The sequence below is a fragment of the Xyrauchen texanus genome, chromosome 50, assembly GCF_025860055.1.
Source record: "Xyrauchen texanus isolate HMW12.3.18 chromosome 50, RBS_HiC_50CHRs, whole genome shotgun sequence".
In the NCBI taxonomy this organism is placed as follows: domain Eukaryota; kingdom Metazoa; phylum Chordata; class Actinopteri; order Cypriniformes; family Catostomidae; genus Xyrauchen; species Xyrauchen texanus.
This window is the reverse complement of record NC_068325.1, coordinates 16,123,535-16,143,337: the sequence shown is the minus strand read 5'-3', so window position 1 is coordinate 16,143,337 and position 19,803 is coordinate 16,123,535. Positions and strand designations below refer to the sequence as shown.

General features: G+C 36.8%; 1 protein-coding gene across 1 annotated transcript in view; it reads left to right on the top strand.

Annotated features, from left to right (window-relative positions):
• Window positions 1-19,803, top strand: part of LOC127641404 (glypican-5-like) — a 52,469-nt gene that overhangs the window by 8,238 nt on the left and 24,428 nt on the right. The window contains exons 3-6 of the mRNA XM_052124406.1: window positions 1,568-2,277; window positions 6,765-6,943; window positions 7,398-7,457; window positions 8,954-9,076. Coding sequence (XP_051980366.1) covers window positions 1,568-2,277; window positions 6,765-6,943; window positions 7,398-7,457; window positions 8,954-9,076 — 1,072 coding nt within the window. The remainder of the gene's footprint in view (window positions 1-1,567; window positions 2,278-6,764; window positions 6,944-7,397; window positions 7,458-8,953; window positions 9,077-19,803) is intronic.

The following is a 19,803-nucleotide window of genomic DNA, read 5'->3' as shown; positions in this document are numbered from 1 at the left end:
GAAACCAGCTAAGACCATCTTAAAGAAGCTAATCCAGTTGAGGATTGGCATGGCTAAGATATGAGACCCGTTTGAACCAGAAAAGACCATATCAAACCAGGTAGAAACCATCTGAGGACCAGACTAAGATGGGAGATCAGCTTAAAACAGCTATAACCATATTAATCTAGCTAAAACCAGCTGAGGTTAGCTAAAATGGGAGACCAGCTTAAATCAGCTAAGCCCAAAATAAACTAGCCAAGACCAGCAAACAAACAGGTGTTCTTTTGTTCTTCCATCAGTAAAGAGCAATATGTTTGGCTTCTTAGCATGCTAATCATTCATTCAGAAAACAAGACATAGCTGGAATGCTTTGGTTGTTATGAATAAGACGACATGAAAATAAACTGCACTTTGAAGGGTTTTACCTGCTGACTACCTGAATATCATGTCAAACAAAAGTTAATATGGCATTGTTAAAAATGTGTATGGTACTTCCATTTGCAACACATAAGCATAGGTAATAAGATAGTCGCATGTGTCACATCTCTCCAAACTAACCTTCAACCCAACAGCGCCAGCCAAGAAAATCCATGGATTAAACGATGTCAGCTCCCATTAGCCCATTGGAAAAAGAGATTAGATGAGTACGAAAGAGTTGTAAGCAATGTGAAACCAGGCCGAGGTATACAAAGGCTGGCTGGTATGTTTGACCCTTCTGTAAATGTCAAACAAAATTACCACAATTGTTGCTCCTCTCATGTTACAAAATGTTTATACGTATGTGTTGACTGTACAAAATGGCTGCTCATGGATGCAAGCACATGGTATCTTTTTGTGGACTCTACTAGCTTGCGTTTAGGGCCATTCACTGTAAAGTTTGTACAGTGCAGAAACTTTCAAGTACTGAGTTTAGTTTCAACGTCCAAAAGAAAAAATTATTAAGTCTGCAAATGTGTTAACTGGAGTGAAGAAAATGCTATATTATATGTTTTTGCTTTTGAACATTTCAGGTGTCTTAAAACAACAAAAGCAGACTTACTGAATATGCCGACATTTTCAGAGATGGACATGTTAGGGGCTGCTCACAACAAAAACATTGTTGCGTTCCGTCTGTGCTGTTTTTTGATAGTATTACATGTAAAGGTGCTACAGATGTTTATAAACGTTGCACCACTTCTCGCTATTGTTTCAGAGTCTTTCGCGTGAGCATAACATTTTTTAATACAGCATGTCAAGTTAAAAGAACGCATCATTTAGAACCTTTTAAAATGCATCTTGAGACATCTGCGTTCTGGAGCATGGTCTGTCTCCACAACTTTGCAAAAATCGGACTGATTCGTCTTCATTCTGACTAAATGTGTTTACATGACATTTAATTAAAAAAATATTGTTCTAGTCTGACTAAAATCTAACTTTTAAAGTGCATGTAAATGTACTGAGTGTGAAACATGTAACAAGATAATCAAGGTCTTCCAGGGTTAAGAATTACCCTGGTTTATCAATTTCAAGTGAAACTTCAAGTGAAGTGGCTTTTAGTGGTTGTTCTTTAGTCTTGCATTTATATTTTTGTTCCTCTTTCCCACAGATACCTTCCAGTCCCTACTCTCCTTTACTTTAAATCAGACATACTCCCTCTTCGACAGCGCCTACCAGCCAATCTCTCAAGATGCGAGACCAATAGTGTCTACCCTATTCTCTGAGCTTGGCTTCTACCTCCGTGGCGACGCCAACATCTCCGTGGAACACTCTGTCAATAGTTTCTTTGACAAACTCTTCCCGTTGGTCTATCAAAACCTGGTCAATCCTGGCTTGGGTTCCCCTGTATCTATCTGGTCTTCCGAAGGAAGCGAGTGCTTGCGTGCTACTCGGCACGACGTCAACCCCTTCGGCTCTCATCCACAAGCCCTTTTCCAGGAGCTGTCTAGGGCACTATCTACAGGTCGTGCCCTCAGTTGGGCACTGGTGATGGGCGGGGAGGTGCTCAACACCACAGAGTTGATGGTGTTGGCGCACCAATGTGGACGCGCACTGGTACGGATGCAGTTTTGCCCACATTGCCGTGGGCTGACGCTGATCCGACCATGTAGAGGACTGTGTCTCAACGTAATGCGGGGCTGCCTAGCGGGTCTTGCTGAGTTAGATGGACCCTGGCGACGCTATGTAGCATTTCTGGAGGGGCTTAGCAGGACGCAAGCAGGAGGTTACGAGCTAGAGCTGGCACTTCTACACATCCGGGAGAGGATAAATGATGCCATCCTTACAGCACAACTGCAGGGGCCACATCTCAGTGCTGTGGTGAGTCATGCTATACTCTGATTCATAGAACAAATGTATTTTTATAGGCTATTGGAGGTGTAACGTGTGCTGGGCTTGCATGCATGCAATTGCAGCAACTTGCCTAGTGACTGGTGCATTTTTCATGGCCAATCAAAGGCTATGCAGTTGCAAAACTGTGGCATTATTTTAGTCGTGTCTAGAAGGGAAACATTGAGCTGGGAAAGTCTTAGTAGAGTCACATTTGCTTTTACTAAGGCTAAAATAAGGCTTAGGCATAGGGTTAGGGTTGGGGTTAGGGGTAGGTGTAGGGTTTCTGCAGGACTCCAAATACAGTCTCCTTTCATTTTTTTGTATTTTTTTTTTTGTTCTGATTAAAAGTAAAAGAGTTATACAACAGTTATTTATAGTATACACAACAAGTCATTTTATGGTATGTCCTTAAATCTTAAAATAGGACACCCAAATACATGTTGTTCCAAACCTGCATGACTTTCTTCCATGGATCACAAAATATATTTTTTCGAAACATGCGAGTGAGTAAATGATGACAGAATTTTGGTGTGATTTAGATTTTTAGTTAAGCTCTTATCCTTTAAAAGGTCAACCTGCTCAATGCCATTATGAACCCCTGCAATTATTACATCAGCAGAGGGTTTATTATTAGCACAGTGATTAGAAGCGTGAGTATGTAGTAATATGACATGTAGTGTGAAAAATTTGTCAGTCATGACAGCATGACTATGGCTGTCTGTAAATTAATACCCAACCTCCCACTCTGTGGCTATTCATACATCAACTCCAGAGTCAGTGTGCATGGCTCAGGACGGCCGTCTGCCAGTCTCTATCACTCAAATGTTTCACTGGAAATGGGGAAATGTAAGGTCCACACAGGTCAGGGCTTTCATGTCAGCACGGCTTTCCGCCAATCAGGACATGGACATGCTGACAGGTCAAGTTTAAGAGGGATTCCCACAAACCTGTCTGAAATAGTGTAAACTTGACATCCATATTGGGAGATATTATTACTTAAAGAATACAATACCTTTTGAAATTTCTGTAATTTACTCACCCTCGTGAAGGTGTAAATACTAGTGGTAACAAACCTCAGAACTAAAGGGGGCGGAAGAGATACCTTCCGATGTCATTGCTAGCTATAAACATTTTGACTCCAACATTACTTGCTCTGCAAAATTCTCTTCAAACTGTTGCTTTGACAAGACAGTAGTAGACCTGAAAAAGAAAACTTACCATAAAAGTAGACAGCTTACACTAATGCTCGCAATAGTGCGCTTTGTGACAACACCGTAAATGTAACACGTATATGGGTTATGCTATGAATTACATTCATTTCGGAGTCGAGCTTGTGTAGCTAAGCTTTGCGTTTATGTATTTGCGTAGAATATGTTTTGGTCTTTAGGTGTACGCTCTATTGGTTGATTGGCTACAAAAGGAAATCAGTTTGTTTAACATACTTGCTCATTTTAATGCCTTTCTTAGATTAGACAGAGCCGAATATTTCATGTTATTTTTAGAAGACCGCATACACTAATACCCAGTATAGTGGCCATTGTGGCAACACTGAGAATGTAACGCACAATTACGCTGTGTTATTTATTAATTTCAGACACATTTTGTAATAGAAAAAAGTTGAAGTAGAGCTTGTGTAGCTAAGTTTTGAATTCACGTATTTGTGTAGATATATGTTTCGGCTTGCTATAGCTAGTAAACAGTGTTTCAATAAACATTCAGTAGACTTTCAGTAGCCTGTATATAGATATTTATTAATTACCTATTAATGAACTGATGATCTCAACAATAATGTAAGTAATGTAAGGTCATTAATAGAGATCTATATACAGGCTACTGAAAGTTTACTGAATGTTTGTTGAAACACTGTTTACTAGCTATAGCAAGTCAGTTGATAAGCTTTTATTTTGCTGATGTTATACAGGCTATTGATAGTCTACTGAATGTTTGTTGAAACACTGTTTACTAGCTATAACAAGCCAGTTGATAAGTCACTTATAGTCAGTTAAATATCTACTTGGGCCATCAAAATAAAGTGTTACCAGTTTACCTTAATGTCTGCTATAGCGCCACTTGTGGTAACACTGAGAATGCAACGGGCATTTGCGTCATTTGTTTTGAATTTTTTTGAGTGCAAAAAAAAATGTAAGTTGATCTTTGCGTTCACATATTTGCATAGAAAAGTTGTATGCTTTAGATGTATGCTTTATTAGTTGATTAGCTACAAAAGTGAATCAGGTTGTTTATCGTACATGCCAATTGTACTGCCATTCTTCTATTAAACAGTGCAGAATATATCATTATACCTTCAGAAAACTTTAGTGCTATTTATGACGATGCTTATGATGACAGTTTACCTTAATGTCCACTATAGCGCCCCTTATGGCAACACTGACAATGCAATGTGTCCTTGTGTTGTGTTTTGAATGCCATATTCAAATATTTAAAAACATTTCAGAATGCAAATTAAAAAAAAAGAAATGTGTTTTTGAGCCTTTGTAGCTAAGCTTTGCATTCACGTATTTGCGTAGAAAATGTTTTGGGTTTAAGACGCATGCGTTATTGGTTGATGCACTGCAAATGGGAACCAATTCACTGTTATGTTCTTGCTAATAATTGAAAATACACTAATAATAAACTAACTTACTCAGCAAGATTCTCTTCAAACTGTTGCTCTGTCGTGACAGTTGTTGACCTGACAATTGTAAACTGACTGTAGAAGAAAACAGTTTACCTTAATGTCCACTATAGCGCCCCTAATGGCAACACTGAGAATGCAGTAAGCAATTGCGTCATTTGTTTTGAATTGTGTTCGGACACATTTCAGAGCCGCAACAAAAAAAAAAACATTTGAATTTGAGCTTGAGTAGTTAAACTTGGCGTTCACATATTTGCGTAGAAAAATTCTGGGGCTTTAGATGTACGCTGTTATTAGTTGATTAGTTACAAAAGACAATCAGATTGTTTATCATATGTGCTAGTTGTACTGCCATACTTCGAAGAAACAGTGCAGAATATATCATTATGTCTTCAGAAGGCTATAGTATCTTTATGACAATGCATATGATGACAGTTTACCTTGATGTCACTTTAGCGCCCCTTATGGCAACATTGAGAATGCAACGAGTCCTTGTGTTGTGTTATAAATTCCATTCAAACACATTTCAGAATGCAAAAAACTAAACAAAAACTAAAAAACATGTTTTTGAGATTGTGTAGCTAAGCTTTGCTTTCACGTATTTGCGTAGAGTATGTTTCAGGTCTTAGACTTACACTTTATTGGTTGATGCACTATAAACGGGAACCGAATCACTGTAATTTTAATGCTAATTGTAATGCCATTCTTGGATTAGACAGTGCAGAATATCTCATGATAACATATGTATTGTTTATAAGATGTCTATTTGTGGCACCCAACATTGGCATGGACATGGAGGACTATGGGGCCTCATGCTGCATCTGGTCTGGCATTATCTTGGTGCTTCTTCAGTTGTTTAGGTATTGTCTGGACCCAATCAACCTGATGTCCTGCATGCAAATTCACCTCTGGACAAAGACGGCTCTCGCGAACCGGACAGCCCCTTCCCGAAATGCAATGCAGCTGGCAAGGGGCCAGAGCAGGGGAATGAGAAAGTTCTACTAATTCTTAGATAAACAAGGCTCTGTAGAAGATAAATACAAATACAAACACGTTTACACACTGTCACTTAGACAGCTCTCTCAACTCATTTAATCCTTATTCGGTATTATAATTTGGGCAAAAAAGCAGAAAATGTGATTTTGTGTTTTTTGGTAAAACTTTATGATTCAAGGTTCATGAACTAACAATGAACAATATTTGTTATATATATAATTTACTAATCTGGGTTAATATTAATTGATCAAAATAAAACTGTTCATTGTTTGTTCATGTTAGTTCATATTGTATTAACTATTAAAATTAAAATAAATACTATTAAAGGAATAGTTCACCCTCATGCCATCCCATATGTGTATGAATTTCTTTCTTCTGCTGAACACAAATTAAGATTTTTAGTTGAATGTCTAAGCTCTGTAGATCCATACAATGCAAGAGAATGGGTGCCAACATTTTGAAGCTCCAAAAAGCAGATAAAGGAGGCATAAAAGTAATCCATAAGATTCCAGTGGTTAAATCAATATCTTCAGAAGTGATATGATAGGTGTGGGTGAGAAACAGATACATATTTAACTGTAAGTAAACCATATGCAGGTGGGTATCCCCAAAAAGTGTCAACTTTTTGCTCTGTGGCGTTATCAAAACATTATTCTGTTTGAGAGATCCACATTGTTTGACTGACTAATTGAAATTACATACTTCAGCCACCAGATGGAGCAATAATATTGCTGCGTACCATTAGTTCCCGTCTGTGGACTTTGGCAAACATTTCTTTCCTTTTCATTGCAAACCACTAATAATCCAATGGAATATGTATGCCTTCTCTTTCTCTTTCTTTCAGGTGGATAAAGTTTGCGGTTCTTTGACTGAGTCGGTTTCCTCCACTCCAATCATTTCCACCTTAAGGAGTCCGCTTCATTTAGTGAACCAAACTGTACAACTCCAAACCTCAGTCACGTCTTCCAGTCCTACAACACTTGATACAGACAACCAACATGAGCACATTACACTCAGAAGAAGGTTAGATAATTTCATGTTTCCACCGACTATTTAAAGGGGTAGTTCACCCAAAAATGAAAATTCTGTCTGTAAATTCAACATGAGTGTAATTTATTTACCCAGATGTTGTTCCAAACGTGTATGACTTTCTATCTTCTTTGGAACACAAAAGGAGACTTTAGGCAGAATGTTACAGCCATAGTCACCATTCACTTTCATTGTATGGAATGCATGGGGTTTATTTTGGGGTGAATTATCCCTTTATTTGAGCCTTTATGAATTTGAAGTTCTTAGCCAAGTTCTTAGCCATATCTAAAAAAAAGTTGGCTTGATTGTTTCAGATGTAAACATTGCTTCAGGTTATTTACAGAATTATGTACTAAAAAGTGTCGCATTTCACATAATAAATTCCCTCCTGTCTTTCTTTCCTCATTTGTCTTTTTCTCTCTTCTCTACATCTGTTTGACAACCCCAGGTCTTTGCCTCTGAAGCCATCCAAAAATGGCAAACATAGAAGCCTGAAAAAGATTTCAAAGTAAGTGTTTATTGGTGGATACCTAAAATGAAAGGCATAGTTCACCCAATAATTAAAATTCTTTCATCATTTTCTCACCGTATGACTTTCAGTCTTCAATGGAACACAAAAAGAGGTGTAAGGCAGAACGACAGTCTCAGTCCTCATTCCCTTTAAGTATATAGAGAAAAAAAAGCAATGAAAGTGGATGGCGACTGAGGCTGCTTTACCTAACATTCTACCTTTTGTTTTACACAGAAGAAAGAAAGTCATACGAATTTGGAACAACATGTCCATAACATTTGGAACAACATTGAAACAACATTGGAACAACTTAAGTAAATGATGGCAGAATTTTCTAACTATACTTTCAATGGTGGAATCCAGTTTTAGCAGTGTTTTTAATTAATTTTATTTACTATTAATCAAATTGCATGTAATATGTTTTTATAGTCAGTACATCAACATATTTGAATAAGAACAATAAACATTGCTAACTTTTACAAAAAAGTCAATATAATAGTTAAATTAAAGGAATATTCTGTGTTCAATAAAAGTTAAGCTCAATCAGCACTATTGTGGCATAATGTTATTTACCACAAAAGATCATCTTGACTTGTTCCTCCTTAAAAAAACAAAAACAAAACTCGAGGTTACAGTGTGGCACTTACAATGGAAGTGAATGGAGCAAATTTTTGGAGGGTTTAACGACAGAAATTTGAAGCTTATATTTTTATAAAAGCACTTATATTAATTCTTCTGTTAAAACTCATGTATCATTTGAGCTAAGTTGTTTAAATTGTAGTTTTACAGGCGTTTTAGGGTTTAAGGGTTTGTTGGCATTACGTCATCATGGCAATGAAGTTGTAAAATTGGCTAAAACGTCACACAGAAAAGGTTGATGAGAGATTTGATCACACTAAAATCATGTTAACATGCATATTGTGCATATGTCTTGTGGCTATATTTTTGAAACACTGAGTATTTAAATTTTTAACCAATTAGCCCCATTCACTTCCATTGTAAGTGCCTCACTGGAACCCAGATTATTATTATAATATTTATTTTTTATTATTAAAATTTTTTTTAAGAAAATTTTGTTTTGTGGTAAACGGCATTATGACACAAATGCTGTCGATTGAGCTTAACCTAGAATATTCCTTTAATGATGCTACCAGGTTATGCTGTTTCAGCCATTTCCACTGTACTTGTAAGTTTTTTGTTTTTTTGTTCATGATCTCTAATTATTTTGCCATAATAATGTGGACTGTCAGCCTGAGAATGTTCCAGCAAATAGATCACAGGCCAAATGAACAAGAACAAACACTGTCAGCATTAATAACTGTCACAAACAAGTATGGGAGATCAATCCAGCTTTTGCATCTATCAGTGTTTGGACATGTTTGTTTAAAACACCTTGAACTTTTATTCACGGATGTCTGAACAGGTTGTACTGTATAATTAAGCCTGGTTTGACGTCTTTTGATGACTTGCTGAATAGCCTGTGGTTCCTACAGGGAGTTTATGGGCTACATCCAGCGGTACAAAACATTCTTCTCCAACCTGCCAGAGATGCTGTGCGAGGGAGCAGTGGTGATGGATGAAAACACCTGCTGGAGCGGAGAAGACGTGGTTGAGAGGTTGGTGTCTCAACTCATGATATCTCATGGAACAATGGTAAAATTCTATGGTGGTGCAATGCTGGGCGGGCACGGCCTGGGTGTGATAGACCAAAGCGATGGCGTCAAAGTCCCAGTGGGAAAGCCTCTGTTTGGAGACAGTGTTCCCTTTCCACTGTCCACCAAAGCAGAAAAAGAGCTGCTCAGAACATCTAAAGCTCTGCATGCGGTCCACATAAGTACGCAAAGCATGCACCGGACACAGCAATGAAATGGCTGGGTCTGCTTCCTCCCAGGGCAGGTTCGCTACCTGGTCCCTGAAGGGACTCGTAGGAACCTTGGGCACGTAGCCCGGTTGCGGTCTTAGGATGACATGTGTGTCTGCCAGACCAAATTCCAGGCAAGTGTCGCTGTCAAAGAACGCTTGCAGGTCCCCAACCCCCTTGATTGAAGCGCGTTTGATCAGGAGGGCCGTCTTCAATTAGGGCTCTGAACTCGTCTGAGCGGCTCAAAGGTGGGTCTCTGAAGGCCTGAAAGGACCACGGAGAGTCCTCATGAGGGGAACAGGCATGGCCTGGGAGGGTTCAGCCTCTGGGCGCCTCTAAGGGACCTGATGATCAGATCGTGCTTCCCTAGGGACTTGCCGTCCACTGCGTCATGGTGAGGGGGAGGAGGACAAACTTTGGGAGTTTTGCTGAACGTTTTGCTGAACATTCTAACCCTAACCCTAAACCAATGTCGGGCTATCTAACACAAATTGATCTTAAAAAAGCTATGATAGTGTAAAATCCCAAAAGTTGTTATTTTAATTTGAAAATAATCCATGAATTTCATAGGACTCTCATCAAACAGAACATGTTACAAATGATAGCATATGATAATTACATATATAGAATGTGTTCTTGAGAGATTGTTCATCGTTCGTGCACTTGACTAACATCATTTATTCTTTAGGCAATGAATATTCATATGCAATCCAATGATTGTCGGGCATTTAAAGTAATACAAAAATAATACAGAGGCATTGTAATGCCAATAATAAAATAAAATATTGTTTTTTGGTTGTCATTTTGTTGTGTGTGCAATGAATAAAACTTTTTCATACAAAACTGTTCAACTAAAGCTATTGCACATCAATATTTCAATGCATTTGCTGAATATTAATGAATTTACACGCTCAAATTATATTTAGCCTATTTATAAGATTTATTTTACTTATTTTTTTAAATGCATAAAAAAAATCTTAGGCCAATCAAATCAGATATTTCTACATAAATGTCTCTTGCTACTTTGTGAGGTCATGAAGTTCATAAAATAAGCTCAAGAGCGGCATTGGTTGTCATGGATTTTGGGAGACTTTCCCTGGACTCCCTTCATTCAGAAAGTGCTTGAACTTTATTGTAATACAAATGAGATTCCCCGAAAACACACACTCAAATCAAACATTTGCATATAGCCAAGATCTTTTTCAAAACACATATCTGTCCCTCTTATTGACATTTTTCCACATCACAGACATGATCACTTTATTTGGATGGACAGTTTTATAATCCCAGATATAAATATCAATCAGGCATCATTTGTTCGAGCTTTGGCTCAAAGGTTGGAGATGGACAGATGTCCTGTACAAATTACCCCATCATCTCCACACTATGACACTAACACAAGGCTTGCACCATCCATGCTGGGGGCCCCCCAAAATGGCACAGACATGTAGCTTAATTATCACGTAGAAATCTTGCTAGTCTGTTTTTTTTTTCTTTCTTTTCTGTTTGTTCAGAGTGGAACACTAGCGTACTGCTTACTGTATATCACACAGTATACATGAAATACTTTAAACTAATAAATGTTTTAAACAATTGAATGAGCAATATTACTGCTTTGTGATACTCATTTGGCACAGCAGGTGCAGGACAGGGACTGTCCTTTTGTCTAGAAATCTGTGATGACAGAATTTGTGTCACACCCACTATACGCAAGATGTAGCGGTGACTTATACATGCTGCAACTGCTCTGTGATACTCTTTTAGCACAGTCAATGTCAGGTACATGCGCCAACAATGCGCTAAGACGTGAACTGTCTGCGTGTCTAAAAAACCTGGAAGGTGGACAGTCCACACATAATGTTCTAATAATTACATTTGCCTCACGTGCACTGTGTGAGACGTACTGACACGCAGGAAACAGATGCATAATTTGGCCTTAAATACAGAAAACAATAAGTGTTTCGAAGAGTAGTATGCTAAATTGTGTCTAGGCTAGGCTAGCTCGTCAATAGTTTTTCTTTAGTTTGTTTAGAATGGAATAGTAGCATACTGCTTGCTATATGTTGAGCAGCAACCACTAAATACTTTAAACAATAAATGTTTCAAACACTAGTAAGTTATATTGCTGTCTAGACTGTATGCTAGGCTTGCTTGCTAATCTGTTTTTTTCTCAGAATGGAATACTAGCGAACTGCTTTCTCTATACCGCACAGTATACACTGAATACTTGAAACAATAAATGTTTCAAAAAGTAGTAGCCTATGCTACATGCTGTCTCTGAAATATATTATGTTACCTTGCTAATCTGTTTATTTATTTTTTTTTTTTTATTTTTATTCAGAATGGAACATTAGTGTACTGCTTATTGTGTACCACACAGTATACACCAAATACTGAAACACGTTTTTTTTTTTTTTTCAAACAACTGGTACTAGTATGCTATAATGCTGTCTAGGCTAAATGCTAATTTAGCTTGCTAATCTGTTTTTTTTCTCAGAATGGAACACTGGTGTACTGTTTACTGCATACCACACAGTATACACCAAATACTTAAAACAATAAATGTTTTAATCAGTAGTATGCCACACTGCTGTCACAGGACCTCATCATGTATTTGTATTCCTTTTTTTTTTTTTTTTTTTTTTGGCAGTCCAGTAAAATGAGTCAAGAAAGGGATGTTATGTCCACTATAGCATACTACCATAATACTACTTCTGCACTGTATAAATACGGCAGAAATGGTAAAAGTAGTACGTTAGTATGCTATTCCAATCAGACAGCTATCATGTGGGCACAATCTCTTTAAGAGAGTCAACACTGCCCTCTTCTGGCTATAGTAACATTTAGTTCATGTGTTTCTGAGGCAGCAAAACAAATAATATATATATATATATTATTACTGTATATATATATATATATATATATATATATATATATATATATATATATATATATATATATATATATATATATATTATAGTATTTCACAATTAGTATGCGCCTTGTTGCACCATGCCATTAAAAACTTGCAAGACCAACATTCATTTGCTGTTTAAAAATATTCTGGTCATTATGAGCATAAGGACAAAAAGACATGTAGAGCAAAACATGTGTTCACAATATGGCCCGGATTCAGTCCGAAATGTAAATTTTTTTGGCATTGAATTTTCAGGTCCATTTAGATAGCAACATAACATTTCAAATTGAGCGAACAAGGTCTTTGTAGAAAATGCTTAAGCTGTGGTTCACCTCCCACTGCACAGTGAAGAGTATACATTTATGTTTTGAGGGATGTGAAGAAAAGTTAGCATGACTTATAATCATAATATGTGTGTGTGTGTGTGTGTGTGTGTGTGTGTGTGTGTGTGTGTGTGTGTGTGTGTGTGTGTGTGTGTGTGTGTGTGTGTGTGTGTGTATTTGTGATTTCGAGGACAATTTTGTAAGTTACAAATTAGTAATTACAAGGGTATTATGCTATAAATGTGATTTATGAGGACATTTCTAGTGTCCCCATAATTCAAATCGCTTAAAAATCATACTAAACAATGTTTTATTGAAAATGTAAAAATGCAGAAGGTTTTCTGTGAGGGTTAGGTTTAGGGGTTGTGTTAGGTTTAGAGGATAGAATCTATAGTTTGTACAGTATAAAAGTCATTATGTCTATGGAAAGTCCTCATAATGATAGGTAGACCAACATGTGTGTGTGTGTGTGTGTGTGTGTGTGTGTGTGTGTGTGTGTGTGTGTGTGTGTGTGTGTGTGTGTGTGTGTGAGAGTGTGTGTAAGTGTGTGTGTGTGCGTTTTAAATTTTTTTTTATTTAGGCGAGTGCCATCCACGGTTACAGTCTTGGGTTGTTCGAAGTTTCTTTCCCCTTCTCTATCTCCTCCTGTCCTTTAATGACAGTAATGCCAAACATGAATCAAAATTAAATTAAAACGGATTGGAAAAGTGTGGCCACTGCTGACTCACTGTCAGCTATCATCAACTAATACAATCTCGTTCTGAATGTGGCATCCGTGATTCATTTGACCTCTCCAAGCAATACTTCAACTCTCGTTGCGTTTTTTGTGTTTTCTTTTCCTCTGTGGTCTTGGGCTGACCCTGTCCTCTTACAGCTCTATTAGATTATGTGTTTCCAATGAGGACTCGCCCTTGTGCTCAAAGAGTCTACATAAAACTCTTTTAGGTCTTTGAGGGTGCAGCTTAAGACTGAATATGCTATTTTCCTGCTGATCTTAAACCAGCCTAAAGTGCTTTCCTGGTCTTAAGATGGTTCCCCTGCTAAATAAATAAATAAATACAAATAAAAAGAAAAGAAAAGAAAAACACAGCCTAAGATGGTTTGCTGGTCATAGCTGGTCTCCCATCCTGTCAGTCTGTTGGTTGGTTTTAGAGCTATACCAGCTAAGATCTGCAAATAAAGATCTGGTTTAAGTATTTATTTTTTTTTTTGTCTTGTTCTGTTTTTGCTTTGTTCTATTTTAATTTCTTTCTTTTTTTTCTTCTTCTTCTTATTTTTCCATGCTCGGAGATATTCTAAGAATAGCAAACCAGCCTAGTTTGGATTAAGTTTTGCTTTTATTTTATTTGATTTGATTTATGTATTTATTTTTGCTTTGTTTTGTACAAAGTAAGCTAGTTTGTAGTTTACAAAACCCCTGTAAAACCATTTAATTAGACCAGTCTGACCAGTGGAAACCAGCTTAGTGGCCAGTTAAGACCAGCAAAACAACTTGGACTGGTTTAAGCTGTTTATTTTCCCCAACAGGGTTTGTGTAGTTAAAACATTGTGTTGAGACATACATTTTGGCTCAGGGATAAAAAAGGCTATGTTTGACAAATCAGGGATACAAATTACATAGTTTATTTATAATTCTGTGTAGCATTCACTGTAAGTAGAGGATGCACTATAATAAGGCTAATGCTAAGACACTGTGGCTGGGTGTTCAAAACATATTGAGCTGCCTAGCTACACAGCATTTTTGGGCTTTATAGGTGGGATAAAAATGCTATGAAGGCAACTCACTAGATTATAATGTAGCCTACAAATGCTACATGATACGTGAATATTTGCCATATTTATAGTGCCTGTTTGACCTGAAAAGCTGTAACAGATACAGTAAGTGTAACTGCATACAGGATATCCAGTGCTTGTATTTCAACTTATTATTCAAGTCCTCTATAATTCCAAACAGCTGATTTAATTTGCTTTAAATCGGAACTGCTTTGTGCAGTACAAAGCTGACTAGATATATTACAGCTGTCCTACATAAGCATGGGCCCTTCCCTATTTCATACACCACAGACAATAAATAGGATGGAAAACCAGCAACCAAAATGTCTCTTGTAACTGGTTATTACACACATGAGAAGGCACACATCTGAATTCACAAAAGATAGGATAGCATCAAAGTGCAATCTGAAACACATTTATATTTTTTTTATTTTTTTTTATTTTTGAGTATTTTCAACATTTCTGTAGAATAAAATGACAAATAATAAAATAAAAGGAAAATATAGTGGTAATATATTGTGACAAAACCCTCTGAAGGAGGAAGCGGGAGCCGGGTGAACAATCCAACGTGAGTCTTCTTATTTTCAGCTCTCTTTCAGTGTAACACACAAGCAAATGGCTTTTTAGCCCTCCCAGAATCACACATAGTCAGCATTGTGCATCTCGCTCTCCCCCCTCCGGCAATCTGGAGACCCTTTTTATCCCTGTCGAGCTCTTAATGTAGCACAGAACAGCTATTAGAGATAATTTCCCACAGGTGTCAATCCTTACCCTTCTTCTTCTCACAGCCTCACTCTCCACAGACGTTGCTCAGCCACATCACCATATTTATTTTTTTAAAATATTTATATAAATGTTTTGTAAATGTATTTTGTGGCAGGTTCTTTGAACTCTTGTAAAGGAACAGGAGCCGGATAAACAATACATGTTCTTTATTTCTTTATTTCTACACACTTTTCAGTATTTTCATGACTGTGCGTCTCTCTCCCTCTCCTCCGGCGGACTGGACTGTTCTTTGTTAGAGTTGTTAGAGATAATTTCCCATCACCACACGCATCGTACAATAATTGAATAGGGAGAACCCCGTGGAGGCTTGCGGAACCTCGCGTACTTCAAATAATAGGGGCTCGAGCCACTTAACGAATAATTTTTTGTAGTGTCTGATTAAATCATTCGACAAGAATCCACAATAATTTGTGTTGTGTGACATAAACATTGTGCCCTGATCAGTGAGGCTTTCTTTCAGAATCCCCACTCAGGAGATTATTCTGAAGGGTGCCTCTGCAACACTACGTGCTGAGAGGTTGCGCAGAGGTACTCCTTCTGGATATCGCATTGTGTAGTCCACCAGAACCAACACAAAGCAATGCCCACGTGCCATCCGCTCTAATGGCCCGATGAGATCCATGACAATTCTTTTGAAGGGGACCTTGATCAATGTGAAGTGGCCAATGGCGCTTTTGAGGTGGCCGTGGGATTCACCAACTGACATTCACGGCATGCCGCACACCACCTGTGAACATCCCCGTGAATGCCCAGTCAATAGAAATGGGCCATCACATGGTCTAGTGTTTTTCCCTACCCGAAAGTGACTCTCCATTTCATTATAATGATCTGTCTGGAATAACATTTCCCGACGGCCCTATGGTACTATTAATTGGGTTGTATCCTCCTTTGTCTGAGCGTCCTGCGTCACTCAATACAACCGATCCTTAATAATTGAAAAATATGGATATGTGAGTGCAACGTCTGCCTGGAGGCATTGACCATCAATCACATTCACTTGATTAATGCGTGCCTAAGGGTCACATCTCGCATCTGTTTCAGAATGAAATCCCCAGCCGGGAATCTTCTAAGGGCTGGGGAAGACAAGACTTCCCTCTCCCTTACGTCCTCCTGATGTGGAGCTGACATAGACGGCCCTGGTTCCACCTCCCCAGCCAGCAAGTCACACACCACACACCGATATACGCTTTGTTGTGGGACCCCTCCACACACATTCCCCTTAATAAATAGTAAATGCTGGCCAATTTATTCCCAAGATTAGTGGATGGTGAGGCGGGAATTAACCGCAGCCTCGACACTATGTTTTTGTTATATCCCTCTCAGCTCTCACTGCAAACACAAACAGCTGTTAAAGATATTTTCCCACAGGTGTCAATCCTTACCGTCCTTCCTCTCGCGACATTGCTCTCCAGAGACGTCACTCGACACTCCCATATTTATTTTAGTTTTTTTTTCTTCAAATATATATTTTTGGCCTTTTTTGTGCATTTTATATTCAAAATATATTTAAATAATTTTCCAAAATATACCTAAAATATATTTTAAAACATAAAATATGAAACCGTATAATAGAATATTTGTCTGATACTTAAGCAACTTACAGTGTTTTCAAGCTGTGCATTTTATTAGTATGATTTTTCCCTGGGAATTGAGCCCATAATCTTTTGTGTTGCTAGTTTTGCCCATGAACGGATATTGCTTGCCCATTAGGTGCAGAGTTTCATAACCTTCTGAGCAACCGAATGAGCTTATCCAATATAGCAGTTGAAATTAATTGGAGCTCTGTTCCTTACAGGGGATGTGTGTGTGTGTGTGTGTGTGTGTGTGTGTGTGTGTGTGTGTGTGTGTGTGTGTGTGTGTGTGTGTGTGTGTGTGTGTGTGTATGTGTGCGTGTTTTGTGATTCGAGGACAGTTTTGTAAGTTACAAATTAGTAATTACAAGGGTATTATGCTATAAATGTGATTTATGAGGACATTTCTAGTGTCCCCATAATTCAAATCGCTTAAAAATCATACTAAACAATGTTTTATTGAAAATGTAAAAATGCAGAAAGTTTTCTGTGAGGGTTAGGTTTAGGGGTAGGGTTAGGTTTAGAGGATAGAATCTATAGTTTGTACAGTATAAAAGTCATTATGTCTATGGAAAGTCCTCATAATGATAGGTAGACCAACATGTGTGTGTGTGTGTGTGTGTGTGTTTGGTTTCCATGGGAAAATCAGCAGCGTCTTGTCAAAGGGAAACTGTAAACTCTGGTCTTGAGCTGGGTAAATATTTTTCTCCAACATTTTTTTTTCTGGTTTGGATTTATTTGGCCACAAATTATTGGGAGAAATGTGTGTGAAAGCAGTGACAAGCCCACCACACTGAACACCACACAAGACCCCTGTTCTCTCTGGTGTATTCATTTAAAGACCCTGACACATTCTTTGTAGTTTATTTGAAACAGTTTGACAATGACATAATCAAAGTGCTCTATAAGGTGGCTTGTTTGTTGTGATGTTTCTTTACTTTTGTGTAAGCCTATTCTGTTTTAGCTGACAGCGATGAAGCTAAAATTTGAGAACAGCCAGATCAGTGAAGAATGTTAGTTAGTTTGTTATGTTAGTAAGTTGGTTAGTCCATAAATTGGTTTGTTCGTTCATTAGTTAGTTTTGTTAATTTGTTAATTTATTAATTTGTCTGTTTGTTTGTTAGTTAGCTTTTTCATTTGTTAGTTAGTTAGTAAATTTGTCATTTCGTAAGTTGGTTCATTAGTTTTGTAGTTTATTCATGAATTAGTTTGTTAGTTATTTAGTTTGTTAATTAGTTAGCTTGTTTGTTTGTTAGTTAGTAAGTTTGTTAGTTTATTAGTTATTTAGATAGTTCCTAAGTTTGTTGGTTTGTAGTATGTATGCTTATTCAATCATTTGTTTGCAGTGAATTAGTTAGTTAGTTAGTAGTTAGTTAGTTAGTAGTTAGTTAATTAGTTAGTTGGTTGGTTGGTTGGTTTGTTTGTTAGTTATTTAGAATGTTAGTTGGTTAATTTGTTAGTGTTTAGTTCCTTTGTTTGTTTGTTAGTTAGTATTTTTGTTTAATCAGTAATTAGTTTGTATGTCATTTATTAGTTTGTTTGTTCATAGGTTTGTTCATTCATTCATTTGTTAGTTATTTAGTTATTCAGGAAGTTAGCAAGTTGTTTAGTAATTAAGTTGGTTTGCTAGTTTGTTTGTTTGTTAATTTGTTAATTTGTTAAGTTAGTAAGTATGTAAGTTAGTTAGTAACTTAGTAAGTTTGTTAGTTCAAAAGTTGTTTCATTAGTTAGTTAGCTTGTTCGTTGCTAGTTGCTAGTTTTTAATTCATTCATTTGTTAGTTATTTAGTAAGGTCCTTAGTTTGTTTCTTCATTAGTATGTTTGTTTATTCATTAATTATTTTGTAGTTAATTAGTTAGCTAGTTAGTACACTCATTACTTAGTTCATTAGTTATTTAGTATGTTACTTTGATCATTTGTTAGTTATTTAGTTAGTTCCTTAGTTTGTTTATTTTTTTGTTTGTTCATGTATTCATTAGTTCATTAGTTAGTTAGTTAGTTAGTTAGTTCATCTGTTTTTTCATTTATTACTTAATTAGATGATATGTTCGGTTGTTCATTCATTTTTATTAGTTATTTAGTATGTCAGCTTGTTCATTTGATAACTATTATTTACTATTACTCCATAGGTAGTTCAATAATTAGTTTTTTAGTTCGTTAATTGGTTTGTTTATTACTTAATTAGTTAAATTATTTGTTAGTTAGGATGCTGTGTTCTTATCACTTGACCTCACTATGTTGGACGTTTATGTAAAAATAAAGATGCTTGTTGAATTTTTTATGTTGTTGTATACAAATGTCTTAACATTTATAATTCTGATCAAACGATGAATCAAGAAAGAGTTCAATATCAGTTCCTCTTCACTCTCGAACTAGAAGTTGAAGTCAGGCGCACAGACTCAGTTATATGTCTTTACATTCCTTAGTATATGGGAAAACCTTTTTGTTTTTCGCCTCATGAATTTAAGCAACAGCCCTGAGGAAACAATATTTTACATAACATAGTAGGTCATCCGGGTATTCCATGCATTAAGAAATGTACATGCTGTGCACAGCATGCATACTGAAATCTTTAAAATTAGCTTACCCTCTTGCGGTTAGCATTGTCTAACTCAGGATCAGCATGATTTTTAGATGCCGTGTCAGGTTAAAAAGAACGGCAACTTTTACGTGACTTGAGACACCTGCGTTAATTTCTATTTATTGTGCTGCATTTTGTTTTTTCATGCAAGAGCGCATTTAGTATGAAAGGCCCCTTAATCCCCATTCATTTTCATATTATCAACAAAAAGGGGTAGCGTCAGCATTTAAAAAAATATATATTTCTCTTGTGTTCCAGAAAGAAAGAAAGTCATATGGGTTTGAAACAAGGTAATGGTGAGTAAAGGACAACAGAAGTTTTGTTTTGTTTTTCATTTTTGCGTAAAGTAGTCCTTTAAGGTGGACCTTTAATATATATATATATATATATATATATATATATATATATATATATATATATATATCCTTTAATATATGATTATTAAAGCATATTGAGCAGATTGCTCCCTCTTTAGTTTAGCAAAGAAAGAATGAGCCAGTAAAATGACAGTATCTACAGATAGCTCATTCT